This window comes from Dreissena polymorpha, chromosome 1 (assembly GCF_020536995.1).
Source record: "Dreissena polymorpha isolate Duluth1 chromosome 1, UMN_Dpol_1.0, whole genome shotgun sequence".
Taxonomy (NCBI): domain Eukaryota; kingdom Metazoa; phylum Mollusca; class Bivalvia; order Myida; family Dreissenidae; genus Dreissena; species Dreissena polymorpha.
Genome location: NC_068355.1, coordinates 112,158,277 through 112,174,510, shown reverse-complemented (window position 1 = coordinate 112,174,510; position 16,234 = coordinate 112,158,277). Strand labels below are relative to the sequence as shown.

The window sequence follows — 16,234 nt, the reverse complement described above, 5'->3', positions numbered from 1 at the left end:
TCCAAAAATAAAGATACATATGAGACTCGTTCTAGGAAAATGAGGCTTAATGCATGTGCTTAAAGTGAAACATAATGTCCCAGATTAGCCTGTGCAGTCTGCACAGGCTAATCAGAGACAACAATTTCTGTTTAAATGGTATCTTTTCTTAAAAGGATGTTTTTTCTTAGTGAAAAAACATAATCAGGGGAAAGAGTTGTCCCAGATAAGCCTGTGCAGAGAAGCTAAGATACGTATTTAAACTATGACTCTTTATTTTTGTCCCCTACCTTTTTCACCGGAGGGGACTTATGGTTTGCGCTCTGTCGGTCTGTCTGTTAGTCTGTCACACTCAGTCTGTCAGTCAGTCACACTTTTCTGGATCCTGCGATAACTGTAAACGTTCTTAATATTTTTTCATGAAACTTGAAATATGGAAAGATGGCAATATGGACATTATGCACATCATATCATTTTGTTCCTACGTCAAAAATTCTGGTTGCTATGGCAACAAATAGACTAGAAATACTGCTGAAAATGGTGGTTTTCTGGATCCTGCGATAACTTTAAAAGTTCTTTATATTTTTTCGAGAAACTTGAAACATGGATAGATGCCAATATGGAGATTATGCTCATCATTTCATTTTGTTCCTATGTCAAAAATCTGATTGCTATGGCAACAAATAAACAAATAATAATCTGACAATGGTGGAGCCGGTAGGGGACTATATTGCTTGGCAATAGTCTTGTTAAATAATGATATGTTGATAAAATTGTGCTGCCCTCTCAATTTTAGCTCACCTGATTGCTCAGGTGAGCTTTGTGACCGGTCTTTGTCCGTTGTATGTCCGTCCGTCCATTAACATTTGTTCGTAAACACTCTAAAGGCCACATTTATTGTCCGATCTTCATGAAACTTTGTGAGAAGCTTTATCCCAATGAAATCTTGGTCGAGTTCGAAACTGGGTCGTGCTGGGTCAAAAACAAGGTCACTAGGTCAAAAAAAAGGAAAAACTTGTAAACACTGTAGAAATCACATTTCATGCCCAATCTTCATGTAACTTTGTCAAAATGTTTGTCTTAATGATATATTGGTTGAGTTCAAAAGTGGTAACGGTCCGTTGAAAATATGGCTGCCAGTGGGCGGGGCAGTTTTCCTTATTTGGCTATAGAGAAACCTTGTAAACACTCTGGAAGTCACAATTTTTGCCCAATCATCATGAAAGTTGGTCAAAAAATTGGTTTTATTGATTTCTCTGATGAGTTAGAAAATGGTCCAGATAGGTGAAAAAACATGGCCACCAGTGGGCGGGGCATATTTCTCTATATGTATATAGTGAAAACATGTCAACACTCTAGAAGTCACATTTTTGGCCCAATTTTCATTAAATTCTGTCAGAACTTTTGTTTCCTAGATATGTGAGTTAAGTTTGAAAATGGTTCCGCTCTGTTTAAAAACATGGTTGCAAGGGGACAGGGCAGTTTTCCTTATATTTATATAGTAAAAAGGCTTGCAAACAATCATGAATTAAGGTCATGTAACATGCGAGGCAACTCTTCTAAATATTGCCTTTACGTTTACAGTATTTACTCCCCTTTGATTACTGTGAAATCATTTATTTTCGCCAGCAAGAAATTTCGTCATTTTTATAAAAATGACGTTTTTGTCAGCACTTAAATTCGCCAATTCCTGACTTTGAAAAAAAAATGCTTCAATCAATATCCGATTTGTTTGTCCGAAATATATCGCGGTTGCGAAAAATCGTAGTGGGGAAAGAGGGAGGACACTTGAGAGTCACTTGCAGGAGGTGGGGCCTGTTTGTCACTTGTCAATATGCTAGTCTTTTGTTATCAGGTGATCAGTAATTTGCCCCCATTAGTGTATCATTATTATGATTAGCGGATTAGTGGGACCGAATAACCGTTAACGAGTGTTTGTGTGTGTTAAGTTTGAAAATGGTTCCGCTCTGTTTAAAAACATGGTTGCAAGGGGACAGGGCAGTTTTCCTTATATTTATATAGTAAAAAGGCTTGCAAACAATCATGAATTAAGGTCATGTAACATGCGAGGCAACTCTTCTAAATATTGCATTTACGTTTACAGTATTTACTCCCCTTTGATTACTGTGAAATCATTTATTTTCGCCAGCAAGAAATTTCGTCATTTTTATAAAAATGACGTTTTTGTCAGCACTTAAATTCGCCAATTCCTGACTTAGAAAAAAAAATGCTTCAATCAATATCCGATTTGTTTGTCCGAAATATATCGCGGTTGCGAAAAATCGTAGTGGGGAAAGAGGGAGGACACTTGAGAGTCACTTGCAGGAGGTGGGGCCTGTTTGTCACTTGTCAATATGCTAGTCTTTTGTTATCAGGTGATCAGTAATTTGCCCCCATTAGTGTATCATTATTATGATTAGCGGATAAGTGGGACCGAATAACCGTTAACGAGTGTTTGAAACCCGGTTTGAAACAGTGAAACCAGTTGCCAATTGGTCCTATTCATTTATTATCATGGCCAAATTAATAACAATCTTACCTTTATCTGCGCAAATTAGAGAAGGTGCGAAGATTATTGGTTAAAATTAGTGTTAGCAAACTGTTTGGTCAGTTTTCAATAAAGTTTCAAGAGTTTTGCATGGTAATTATTTGATCACTTTAAGTACAATAATTTTTCGGAAGTCTAAAATTAACAGTGCATTATGGGACAGCGGTGTCATAGGGCAAAGTTAAGATTTAATTGTAACAACCAATGGACGAGTGAGTTTAAATTAGATTAAATGCAATAGGATACAAAGCACGTGCTTTCTGGGGAATTCCTGGAAATCGCGTAAAAATAAAATTGAATTTTTGAAAACAATTTCCCTAAAATTGGATGGAACTAATCGTCATGATTGCTTATTTCTCTTTACCTGTTACGTTTTCAATTGCTACAATTAACAATTATTTGAAGCATGTATCGTAAAACTTGTAAAAGATGTCAATGATTAAAAAGATTGATAGCGCATAAAACGAAGCACAAGCTATTTATACACCTGTATTGTAGTAAAACGCAAACAACCAAACACAAATCAAAATGTTCTGTATTTATTTGTAATCAATGCGGAGAATGTAAACTGTAAGTATATACATCACCATCTTTAAATTTTGTTTATTGTCTATGATCCGGATCTAATCCGGTGCGTGGAGGCTGTATAATCTTCTGCAACAACACTGAAAAACACAATTCACACAATGGGTAATAAAGTTGTGAACAATTAGCGCTTATCATTACAATTCTACCTAAACGAAGTCAACGCAGTGGATACAGCTGTACTGCTTTCGCGTTTTAAAGCGATGTCACGTGTCAGTTAAGTACACTGTGTAATCTACACCCTTTTGTGTCAAAACCTGATTTATCTTGATTACGTAACAGACAGAGTATGTATGCGTGGATTACATTGGATTTTAGTGCCTCATGCCTTTGGTAATTCAGTCTTAATTTGTTTAAATATGGGACATAATTGTTCCTTAGGATCTTGAATTCGTCAATTGGTCGACTGACGGAATATACGAAAATTAATGCCTGACGATATATAATGGTTTCACAGTATTAATGTTTTCATTATAATACAGTGTAGTTGTGTTTCATTTATGTGTTGATTGTTATTCAAGGTTGGATGTTTTTATGCCCCCTTTCCAAGAAAAGGGGGTCTTTCCGTCACACTTTGCATTTAGGTTTCCAAAAATGCTCATAACTTCTATGTCCCTTGAGCTATAACCTTCATATTTGGTATGCATGTGTATATGGACAAGGCCTTTCCTAACGCACAAAACTTTTTACCCCTGTGACCTTGAACTTAAGGTCCGCGTTTAGGTTTCGAAATCTGCGTTTAGGTTTCGAAAAATGCTCATTACTTCTATGTCCCTTGAGATATAACCTTCTTATTTGGTATGCATGTGTAAACGGACAAGGCCTTAAAAATTTTAACCCCTGTGACCTTGACCTTGAACTCAGGGTCCGCGTTTAGGTTTCGGAATCTGTGTTTAGGTTTCGAAAAATGCTCATAACTTCTATGTCCCTTCAGATATAACCTTCATATTTGGTTTGCATGTGTATATGGACAAGGCCTTTCCATACGCACAAAAATTTTTACCCCTGTGACCTTGACCTTCAAATATGGTCCGCGTTTAGGTTTCAAAATCTGCGTTTAGGTTCCGAAAAATGCTCATAGCTTCTATGTCCCTTGAGATATAACCTTCATATTTGGTATGCATGTGTATATGGACAAGGCCTTTCCATACGCACACAATTTTTTACCCCTGTGACCTTGACCTTGATCTTTGGGTCCGCGTTTAGGTTTCGAAATCTGCGTTTAGGTTTCGAAAAATGCTCATAATTAACTTCTATGTCCCTTGAGATATAACCTTCATATTTGGTATGCATGTGTATATGGACAAGGCCTTTCCATACGCACAATATTTTTTAACCCCTGTTACCTTGATGTTGAACCGGGGGTCCGCGTTTAGGTTTCGAAATCTGCGTTTAGGTTACGAAAAATGCTCATAACTTCTATGTCCTTTGAGATATAACCTTCATACTTGGTATGCATGGGTATATGGACAAGGCCTTTCCATACGCACACAATTTTTTACCCCTCTGACCTTGAACTTAGGGTCCGCGTTTAGGTTTCGAAATATGCGTTTAGGTTTCGAAAAATGCTCATAATTAACTTCTATGTCCCTTGAGATATAACCTTCATATTTGTTATGCATGTGTATATGGACAAGGCCTTTCCATACGCACACAATTTTTTACCCCTGTGACCTTTACCTTGAAGTTAGGGTCGGCGTTTATGTTTCGAAATCTGCGTTTAGGTTTCGAAAAATGCTCATAACTTCTATGTCCCTTGAGATATAACCTTCATATTTGGTGAAACTCTCTAGAAGTCGCCTTTTTTGCCCAATTTTCATGAAATTTGGTCAGAACATTTGTTTTCTTGATACTAGAGTTGAGTTGGAAAATCTTTCCGGTCAGTTGAATAACATGGCTGCCCGGGGGGGTGCAGTTTTCTTATATTTATATAGTAAAAAAAGCTTGTGAACACTCTAGAAGTCACATTTTTTGCCCAATCATCATGAAACTTTGTGAATAGATTTGTTTTATATATATCCCAGATGAGTTCGCAAATGGTCCCGATGGGTCAATAAACATGGCTGCCAGGGGGGTGGGGCAGTTTTCCTTTTGTGACTATATAGAGAGAAACCTTGTGATCGAACACTATAGAAGTCACATTTTTTGCCTAATCGTCGTGAAACTTAGTCAATAGATTGGTTTTATTGATTTCTTGGACAAGTTGGAAAATGGCTCAGATCGTTGAAACACACTTTTTAGCTCACCTGATTGCTCAGGTGAGGTTTTAGGATTGGTCTTTGTCCGCTGTCCGTCCGTCCACATTTGGTTTGTAAACACTCTAGCATTCACATTTCTCAAGCATTCTTTATCAAAGTTGCTGAAAGATCTCAGTCAAGTTTGATGTTGAGCAAAATCACATAATTATTGCCCTTTGATTGTCCAAATTTTCATTATATTATACAAAATCCTTGTAAGCAAAGTTTGATGTTTGGTAAGGGGGGCAGGGTGTTTTTTTACTAAGAAAGTGACGCCGATATTCGGCGTCTTCCCCTACCAGAATTTTTCCCCTTAAAATACAATTTCCCCACCAAAAATATCATTTTTCACCAAAATATAATATTTTCTCTCAAAGAAATGTTTATTTTTCCTTGGGGCATTCGACAATTATCCAATTTGCACCATGTACAACGAATTCGCGCTCTCTCTCTCCAGACGAACACACAACATCTGGGAATCCCAGTTATTCTAAATATAGCTCTTAAATAACGTCATGTAAACTGGGCAACTAATCGTAATAATCATGTGACTATTTTACTGGATACCGGTCTTGCGCGAGAAGGGTGTTTCGTCAATTAATTACCGGAAACCAGTCGAATTTTCATCCGGGCTGTGTGCAAGCCGAGGTATAAACGTGAAAACAGAAAAAAATGTCTCACAATTAGCGTTCTTACACAAACAAAATAAAACATTCGAACTCGGAAGATACTGAACGCATCGAGGCATTTTTTAAGAAAGAATCATCGAAAACCGTTATAACCCAGCAGGATTCCGAGGTAATCAACATCGAACATTGTGAAAGTGAAAGTAGACAATCGGCAGCTGCCGCTCCTTTCCCTTCCAATACTGTAGCAAATCAAGATCGTCAACCCATTCATCATGAAATTGAAATCACAAAATTGACATCGTCCCCCAGCCCCAGTACAAAAATATAGTTGAAAACATTTCCCATTATTAGATCTACACCTGCAACTTTATTAAAGACTTTGACTTTAATACCTGTTAAATGTGTATAAGAACAAAAAGGACAGAGACAAGTCTCTTTTGATGAGTTATAGACATTGAAATGAACAGTTTTTATTTTTTCCCCTAATATCTCTCTTTCGCACTCTTTTTCCCCTTTCACCCAGCGTCCAGCGTCTTCCCCTTTCTCTAAAAAAAACACCTGGGGGGTCAACTCAAAATAAAGGTCACCATTTCAAATCTTACAAAAACAAAAACACTCCCTACGCCAGAGTTTTGGTTCAATAATGATGAAACTTGACCAGGATGTTTGTCTGGTCAATATCTAGGTCATGTTTGACATAAGGTAAAGATTGAATGAACCGACTCCTCTCAGGTGAGCGAACTAGGGCCATCTTGGCCCTCTTGTATGATGCCTGGGCTAAGTTTGAAAGATGATATACCCACAGATGTATGGTGCTAAGTTTACCAACCAATTCCTCCCACAGGTGTATGGCGCCGAGGCGGGTCCTGAGTCTGCTGAGCAGCCTATGGAGCAGGCAGGCATGTCTGAGGAAGTGTTGCAGAAGTTGCAAGATAAGGCTACGCTGCTTACTGCTGAGAGAAAGAAGGTATGTAACACTTGAATTTATTACTCACCCTTATATGAAATTATGAGATATGTTTTTAGCTACTTTGTTAATGAAGAAAAAGAAATAGCGCAGACCACTGAACGAAAGAAATTGTGTTTAACTCTTTACTTAGTTTCTCAACCTTAGAAAAAAGGGTGTGTTTACGGCTGTCTTGTGAAAGAAGGGACATATATTATACTGACTACTGAATTAAATAATGTCAGAAACTTGTTATTAAGTATACATAAATCATGATTTTGCCCAGAAATATTACCAAATGCTTGTGATCTTTGGTAGCAAAATAGATTGCTTTCATTGCTGTTGTATATGCATCTCACTTTGGGAAAACATCAGTTCAGTGTTGTTGTTTTTCACCATTTTGGGAATGGGCCGGGTCCCTTTGAATTGAGACATTTTGCAGCGTTTTGACTAAAATTGGTATATCATGGTTGTTTTTGTTTTGCTAAAAATGCTTCAAAATTGAGAATACAAGTGTTTTCAGTATTATATTTACTAAGGTTGAACTTATATTGATGGGAGATGAACAAAAAAATTAAGATTCCCCCAAACACTTTTTTTTTTTAAACCTTCCATTGGGATTTTTTAGCTCCCATTTAGAAAAAATATATACTTTTCTCCATTGGGAATGGGGCCAATTACCGGACCTGATTTTGAATGAAAAAAAACCCACTGAAGTTAAATGGAAAATTTCAAAAAAGCTGAAAGTGTTTATCTTATCTGGGACCATACTTCACATATATGCATTTAGCCCCATTTTTCTAGAGTGCAGCTCATGTTAAAGTTCTTTAAAGGAATGTTTCTCAAGGTTGACAAATCAATGGAAGTATTTTATGTGGGATATTGTTATGGATTTCACTAGAGTCGAATACGAAACTAATACTTACTTCAGATCAAAAGAAATTTACTGTTTGGTGCATCATTGTGTGACTGTCTTGCACTGAAATGTATAGTCCTTAGTGTTGAATGTAATGGTCTATGGGTAGACAAGTAATTGTTTTATTGTTTAGAAATTTTATAGTCTGGGATTTCAATGGCTTTTTAAAGCCAGGAGTTAAATGGAAATGTGCATCAAAATGATGAAAGGCAGATAATTTGGTGGAGTAAAAGGTGACAAAATTGCAAAATGCTTAGATCAAAATGCAGGATTCTGTTTTGATTACATCTATGATAGGTGAACTAAGACGCATATAGACTTTTATCCCACTTTTACAGCGAATTCGGTTGATTAAAGCCCCGTTGATTAAATTTCTGCTATAATCTATGGCATGTCATGATGTCATTGTTTTGACAAAATGACGTCATAAATCAAGCGAAAATATCCAGTTTTGTTTAAATATAAAGGTTTTCTGAATAAAAAGTGGGATAAATAGAATAATAGATTAGTGTTGATTATAGATCAGGTTTATCCTGCTCGGCACGAAAACGAAAAAGCACTCGCCAAGGCTCGTGCTTTTAGTTTTCTAAGCCTCGCAGGATCTATAATCAACACTAACCTATTATTCTCTATGTAGACAACTGTGTAACATCTGTTTTCAGCGTGGTAAAACAGTCCCTGAAGGTCTGGCTGCCAGCGATGACATCCGCTCTTACAGACAGTTGGCCTCTCACACAGTGAGTTCTATAACAATTGTGTTTTAACCATTTCCCTCTCAGCAGCAAAGCGAAAATTGCTATGTGCAAACAGCATAAAACCAAAACAGCCAGCGAGTAACTCGCAGTCTGTTCAGGTTTATGCTGTTTGCTGCTCATTAGTATCTAAGGGTTGGCAATGAAGCCCTTAAAACTTGAATTAAGAAAGAAAGGTATTTAATTATATGTAACTTTCTAAGGGACTAAAAATGCGTTAAAATACGTATCTTAGTGGTAAAAGCTTAAATTTGAATTCAGATGACATTGTGATTTTCATTGACAGCAGTATTTTAAGATTTACATAGAGAACATATATTTAAAGATAAATGTTGACATAAAAAAACACTCATTTGTTGCAACAAAAGTATGTTGTTTGAGATATCTTTAATAATGGTGTGCAGATTAAATAAATATGCATAAATAAAATTGAGAGGGAATACTAGCTCAGTAAAACCTCTGACTGTTTGGAAAGTCTCCTAGTCAACAGATGTTTTTGTGTTAATTTGTTTGTTTACATGGCTTGTTCCCAGTTTTCAACAGTATTTCAGTGATATGGCTGTGAGTTAATCAGCCTAGTCTTTATCTGGGTTACTAATCAAAGAAAGGCTGTTGTCACGTGCTACCACAAGTCTGTGAGCTTCGTACTGGTTAACAAGCTGAACCAGGAAATTGTGATAAGGTCAATAACTAACTGTCATTCTATGACTAAAAGTGTTCAATACACCTTACAGCAGGTTAAAAAATTCAAATAAACAAAAAAGTGCCTCTTACAGAAACAATTTTCAAAAGCTGAAAGTGTAGTTCCCGATAAGCTTGTGCATTAACCCTTTGCATGCTGGGAAATTTGTCGTCTGCTAAAATGTCGTCTGCTGAATTTCTAAAATAAGCATTTTCTTCATTTTTTTTCAAAGAATACTATCAGAATAGCAAACAGTTTGGATCCAGATGAGACGCCACGTTCTGTGGCGTCTCATCTGGATCCAAACTGTTTGCAAAGGCCTTTAAAATTTGGCTCCAGCGCTTTAAGGGTTAAGACTAGTACAAAGAACACAGCTCAAATAAACATATACAATCCAAGCACCATTTCCCAGGGTCTTCATAGCGCCAGTGTGCCTGGTATCCTATCCCTAGACATCTGCCTGCGGGACACGTCCAAGATTGTCACCGGGGGCAACGACAAGAATGCCGTTGTGTTCAACAAGGACACCCAGCAGGTCATGGCTATATTGAAAGGTCACACAAAGAAGGTTACCAGTGTTATATACCATCCAGATGAGGTATGTGTACCAACTTTATTGTGTGTTGTATTAACAATCACAAGTTATATTTGCTGTGAGAAGTTTGCTGTGACCAGCTGCCACAATAGCCAATGGCAACTGCAATTCCTTCTTACAGAAATATGTGGACATGTTCTTGAAATATCAAGCATTTTCACTGAAAAATTATAATATCAGGGGTGTGATTTTTCCGCGGATTTTCGCAGATTTTCGCGGATCGGGTTGTCCGATTGTTGTTTCTGAAATTCGCGAAAATTCGTAAAAAAAATAGTGAGGTGGTATGAACAATTCTGCTTTCATTAACGGCTCAAAATATCCTCAGCCCGCGAATTCCCTCCCCATATTACACTGGTATATTCTACCTAAGCATTTTTTAAATGAGCGATATTATTGTCTGTTGTTTCCCAATAAATGTCTTTTAAAATTTGTTTGGAAATTCCTTGCTGATTCGTGTGCAAATGGCGACATTGTGAAGCGAAAATGAAGACTATTGAACAAACGAATCTCACAAAATCTTGGAGATTGAAGAATTATTGAACAACAACTTCCAGTGAGAATAGAAACAACAGTGCATATAAAGCAGAAAGCTATACCAATTTCCGAATGGGTACGGAAGATCGACTGTCCTGGTGAGGCAGTGTATTCCATGTAAAAAATCTTGAACTATTCAGCCAGTGGTAAAGTGTTGTTAGTTGAAGACTGTAACAGTGTTGACCATATTTCCAAGGTAAAGACATTGAGCTCAACCGAAAGTTTTCCGTCATTGTTCACAGGGATCGGAGCACAAATTGTTTTTTATCACAATTAATAATGTTTACTTTTTTTATCTAATATGTGAAATATGAAGTTAAAAAGGTTTCCATAAATAAATCTTGTAAAGATGTTTAAGAAAGTGCTTATTTAAATGTCTGTTTTAAGTTTTATAATTGCGTTCTGCACGTGATTCCCGTAGTCAAAATCAGTCTACTGAATTTTCCTGCCTTCGGACACCTCTATCACACCCCTGAATATATAACATGATGAACAAGACCATGTTTAACATATCATAGTGTAAGAATCACTCCCGCTGAACTACGTTACAATGAGAGGTGCGTCTGTACGACAACGCTATAGGGCGTCATAACTACAACGGTTACGGCGTCTTTCCACAGTTTGTTGACGATACGGGAATTTGTTAAAATAAATGGTAAATAACGGTTATTTGAATAGTTTTTGTATGTGTAAGCCAACGTTTATTTAAATACGGATATTGTGTTCCTCTTTCATAGTCTGCCATGTAATGTATTCCTATGTTATCAATAAAATGGAAGTTTTACAGACCTGTATAGACAACTCATAACATCCTTGAATATAATTCAAAGTGTGACATTAAACAGAAGAAAATGCAAAGAAACGCAAGCAAGAAAGAATATTGAATCAATCTTATCAAGATCTGTCTCAAAATTAACTGCATGTAAGCGTAACGAGATTAATTTTGATGAATCAAAATGTTACAGCGTCTTACAGAGAGTGTTACAGTGCATTTACTACAACATGTTTAAGGTTACGGTATACTATCGACAGGTACTATGGGTTTCGGTAAATATCAAGTTCGGTAAATTGTATTTATATAGTAAATATTGTGGAGGTTTCGGTAAAATGGATCTTTATAGAGGTATACCTACAATGAGGTGTTAATGACACCTATTATTGGCTTTCATCAGGGGCATATATTTGCAAACCGGTGATTAATTTTTATTGATTAATTAATGCAATGCCTACAGTAAAGAATTTAGGGACATGAATGAGCTACCACTGAACTTTTTAAAAAGAATAATTTTAGGTACCAAACCATAAAATGTAGATTCAATTTAAAATGCAACTTAATTGAAGTAAATTTACGATTTAATTAAATAGATACTTTTTTTTTTAAAGATTTGGTGCATTTATTTAAAAAAAATAGTAATAATAAATGTTGATTTAAAGACTGAATTAATATAAGACCTTCAATTTTGTTTAATGCTATTAACAAATGTGTAAAGTCTTGTAAAATATTGTAGTACTGATTTATTTAAACAAAAACATAAACAAATATTAATGAATTTGTGATTTTAAGATTAATTCAGTCTTTAATTAAATATTTCTACTATTATTTTATCTAAAAATAAATGTACCAAATCTTTAAAAATTGTATTACTGATTGACTAAATATAACGGCATAAAGAAATACAAATAAATATTACCCAAATGAAGTCTTGCTTTTAAATGACCTTAATATGTTATTGAATTCGTAACTTCAGATGTGTGAAATATTTTCAACATTCCTGTTGAATTCTTTACAGTAATTTAGGTAATTAGTAACTGAGTAATTATGTTAATGATTTACTCAATTTACTCAATTGAAGGAATGCAATTTTACAAATTGTGCTTGAAAGGAAATAAACTCATGATATTTTTTATTATTTTATTTAATTTTTATTCATACATATATACATTTACATAATTAACAACATGCAATATATAACAGTGAAGACACATTTCAATAATATCAGTCAGTTTTTATTATTTTATTTTATTTGTATGCGTATATATACATTTACATAATAGTTTTACCACACGTGGGACACTCTTCCTTCTTCTGGTGGACGGAATGCTTATGGCGGTAAAGATTGCCCCTAGAGTTTGTATTATATGGACAGCTGGGGCATGAGAACAAATCTACCTTCTGTTTTGTGGCAATAGGCGTCGATGTACACGGTCCAGATGTTCCCTCAGACACATCATTGTTTTTCCAATCAATGACGACCTCCATACTAACGACCAAAATGCTATTATTGTGGAACGAAATCTACATGTTTGTAAATTTGCCTTTCTGCAGGCACTGTAACGCTGTAAAGAAGACACCGTAACATGTCTTAGTCGTAAGAGAAGATACCGTAACATGTACACGGAGTTGACATGCTACAATTTTTTTGCAAAATCGGATAGAAATCACCAATAATACTAGACACATGGGCGTCACATGTGTGTAATAGAGTGAACTTGATATAAATCATCGAAAATACAATTAAAACTGCAAGCCAGAAACAACGAATTAATTGGATTATGTTTTGAGTTTGAAATTCTTTCTTTTATCATGATTTCACGCTAGAAAATGTCTGGATAGCTTAGGTAGCGAGTAAAGAAACAATAATAAATAAAAAATAAATGCCATTTTCCGTTTATGTGTAAGTTTAAACAAAGTATTTACCTGTTTAAACGCGTGTGTATGTCTATAACTGTCAAGACGCCGTAACCGTTGTAGTAATGACGCCGTATCGCGTTTTCGTACAGACGCACCTCTCATTGTAACATAGATCAGCGGGAGTGAGAATTGGGGCTGACTATGCCAGACTGCTTGTTTTATTAATTGTATTGTATTCTAATTATTAAAATGAACATATTTTGCTAACGTGTTGGCGTGTTGATAATTCCTCCTCAAATCAATGTATATTAACCTTTACCTGCTCAGAAGCAAAGTAAAAAATGGCTATATGCAAACTTTCAGTCCGTTCAGGGTTTATGCTGTTTGCCCTTCATCAGTATGTTATGGTTAGAAAAAACCCATCTTTGCAACTTTCATCTAGTAAGAAAGGTTATTCATTTGATTTTCAAATGTACTAAAAACTCGTAAAAATGTTAATCTAAGAGGGTTTTAAGTTTTGGTCTGTTATTCCTCATAAAATATACTGCCTCATTTTCTATCCTAAGATACTGATAAGCAGCAAACAGCATGAAACCTGAAACGACTGCAAATTACTCTCAGGCTGTTCTGGTTTATGCTGATTGCATTAAGCTATTTACAATATGCTTATTAACGGGAAAGGGTTGAATCTACTGCCCACTTACAGGAGCTAGTGATTACTGCCTCTCCTGACGCAACAATCCGTGTGTGGGGTGTGCAGACAGCCCAGTGCGCCCAGATCATCCGGGCTCATGAGTCGCCCGTCACCGGTATCAGCCTGCACGCCACAGGGGACTACCTGCTCAGCTCTTCTGTAGACATGGTATGTACAGTGGGGGGGAGGGGGGGTTGATTGACTTTTATGTTTGGGGATGGATTGAATTGTATGTGTGAGGGTTGATTGACTTGTATGTGTGGGGGTTGATTGACTTGTATGTGTGGGGGTTGATTGACTTGTATGTGTGGGGGTTGATTGACTTGTATGTGTGAGGGTTGTATGTGTGAGGGTTGATTGACTTGTATGTGTGGGGGTTGATTGAATTGTATGTGTGAGGGTTGATTGACTTGTATGTGTGGGGGTTGATTGACTTGTATGTGTTGGGGTTGATTGAATTGTATGTGCGAGGGTTGATTGACTTGTATGTGTGGGGGTTGATTGACTTGTATGTGTGGGGGTTGATTGACTTGTATTTGTGGGGGTTGATAGACTTGTATGTGTGGGGGTTGATTGACTTGTATGTGTGGGGGTTGATTGACTTGTATGTGTGGGGGTTGATTGACTTGTATGTGTGGGGGTTGATTGACTTGTATTTGTGGGGATGGATTGAATTGTATGTGTTGGGGTTGATTGACTTGTATGTGTGTGGGTTGATTGACTTGTATGTGTGCGGTTGATTGACTTGTATGTGTGGGGATTGATTGACTTGTATGTGTGAGGGTTGATTGACTTGTACTTGTATGTGTGGGGGTTGATTGACTTGTATTTGTGGGGATGGATTGAATTGTATGTGTTGGGGTTGATTGACTTGTATTTGTGGGGCTTGATTGACTTGTATGTGTGAGGGTTGATTGACTTGTATGTATGCGGGTTGATTGACTTGTATGTGTGCGGGTTGATTGACTTGTATGTGTGGGGGTTGATTGACTTGTATGTGTGAGGGTTGATTGACTTGTATGTGTGGGGGTTGATTGACTTGTATGTGTGGGGGTTGATTGACTTGTATGTGTGCGGGTTGATTGACTTGTATGTGTGCGGGTTGATTGACTTGTATGTGTGCGGGTTGATTGACTTGTATGTGTGCGGGTTGATTGACTTGTATGTGTGGGGGTTGATTGACTTGTATGTGTGGGGGTTGATTGACTTGTATATGTGCGGGTTGATTGACTTGTATTTGTGGGGCTTGATTTACTTGTATGTGTGAGGATTGATTGACTTGTATGTGTGCGGGTTGATTGACTTGTATGTGTGGGGGCTGATTGACTTGTATGTGTGGGGGTTGATTGACTTGTATGTGTGGGGGTTGATTGACTTGTATGTGTGGGGGTTGATTGACTTGTATGTGTGGGGGTTGATTGACTTGTATTTGTGGGGCTTGATTTACTTGTATGTGTGAGGGTTGATTGACTTGTATGTGTGCGGGTTGATTGACTTGTATGTGTGGGGGTTGATTGACTTGTATGTGTGGGGGTTGATTGACTTGTATGTGTGTGGGTTGATTGACTTGTATGTGTGGGGGTTGATTGACTTGTATTTGTGGGGCTTGATTTACTTGTATGTGTGCGGGTGATTGACTTGTATGTGTGCGGGTTGATTGACTTGTATGTGTGGGGGTTGATTGACTTGTATGTGTGGGGGTTGATTTACTTGTATTTGTGGGGCTTGATTTACTTGTATGTGTGCGGGTTGATTGACTTGTATGTGTGCAGGTTGATTGACTTGTATGTGTGGGGCTTGATTTACTCGTATGTGTGGGGTTTATACACTTTTTGGGCTAAATACTGTTAATTTTATAATTATTGCATTAAAATTGTCTATCTTTAGAGATACGCTGGAGTATGGTATGTTTTCACCTCTTAAGTCTTTGTTCTGTTTCAGCACTGGGCTTTCTCTGACATCAGAACTGGAACTGTCCTTTGTAAAGTGTCTGACACCTCCTCTCTTAATGGTATCTACATTTTGTTATTTCTGCATCCAAGTTGTTTAATTTAAGTAACAGCTCAGCACTTATATTTGAGACAATAAAGAAAAGAAAACTCCTGCTTCAGTTGTGAATATGTTTAATTTTCAAGCTTCATATTTGTAATCTATTACTGGAAGTTTGAGAATCATATAAATCTGAGGTTTCTTATGTGGAAATGCAATCCAGAGATTATGGAAGTTCTGGGACTTTATGGGGGGCTTTAGTTGGTAAAAGAGATGCATGTTATCGACAGAGGATCATAAGTCAGCTCTAAAAATATTTGATGAAGTCGCAGAATAATACACTAATCTGTACATTTCAAGCGCCCTGCTGGCTCTGATTTCAAAATTCAAGCGCCCAGGCAAGGGGCTGTCAAATGGCCTTTGGAAAGCACTGCTTTATTTTTCCAGATTATGTTCTCAAATAAAAAAAATTCTGGGAAAACTGGGCTTAGTGCATGTGCATAAAGTGTCGTTCCA

General features: G+C 36.8%; 1 protein-coding gene across 1 annotated transcript in view; it reads left to right on the top strand.

Annotated features, from left to right (window-relative positions):
• LOC127844548 (pre-mRNA-processing factor 19-like) overlaps nt 1-16,234 on the top strand; it is a 47,489-nt gene that overhangs the window by 18,388 nt on the left and 12,867 nt on the right. The window contains exons 7-11 of the mRNA XM_052374903.1: nt 6,823-6,945; nt 8,503-8,577; nt 9,687-9,872; nt 13,742-13,897; nt 15,671-15,740. Coding sequence (XP_052230863.1) covers nt 6,823-6,945; nt 8,503-8,577; nt 9,687-9,872; nt 13,742-13,897; nt 15,671-15,740 — 610 coding nt within the window. The remainder of the gene's footprint in view (nt 1-6,822; nt 6,946-8,502; nt 8,578-9,686; nt 9,873-13,741; nt 13,898-15,670; nt 15,741-16,234) is intronic.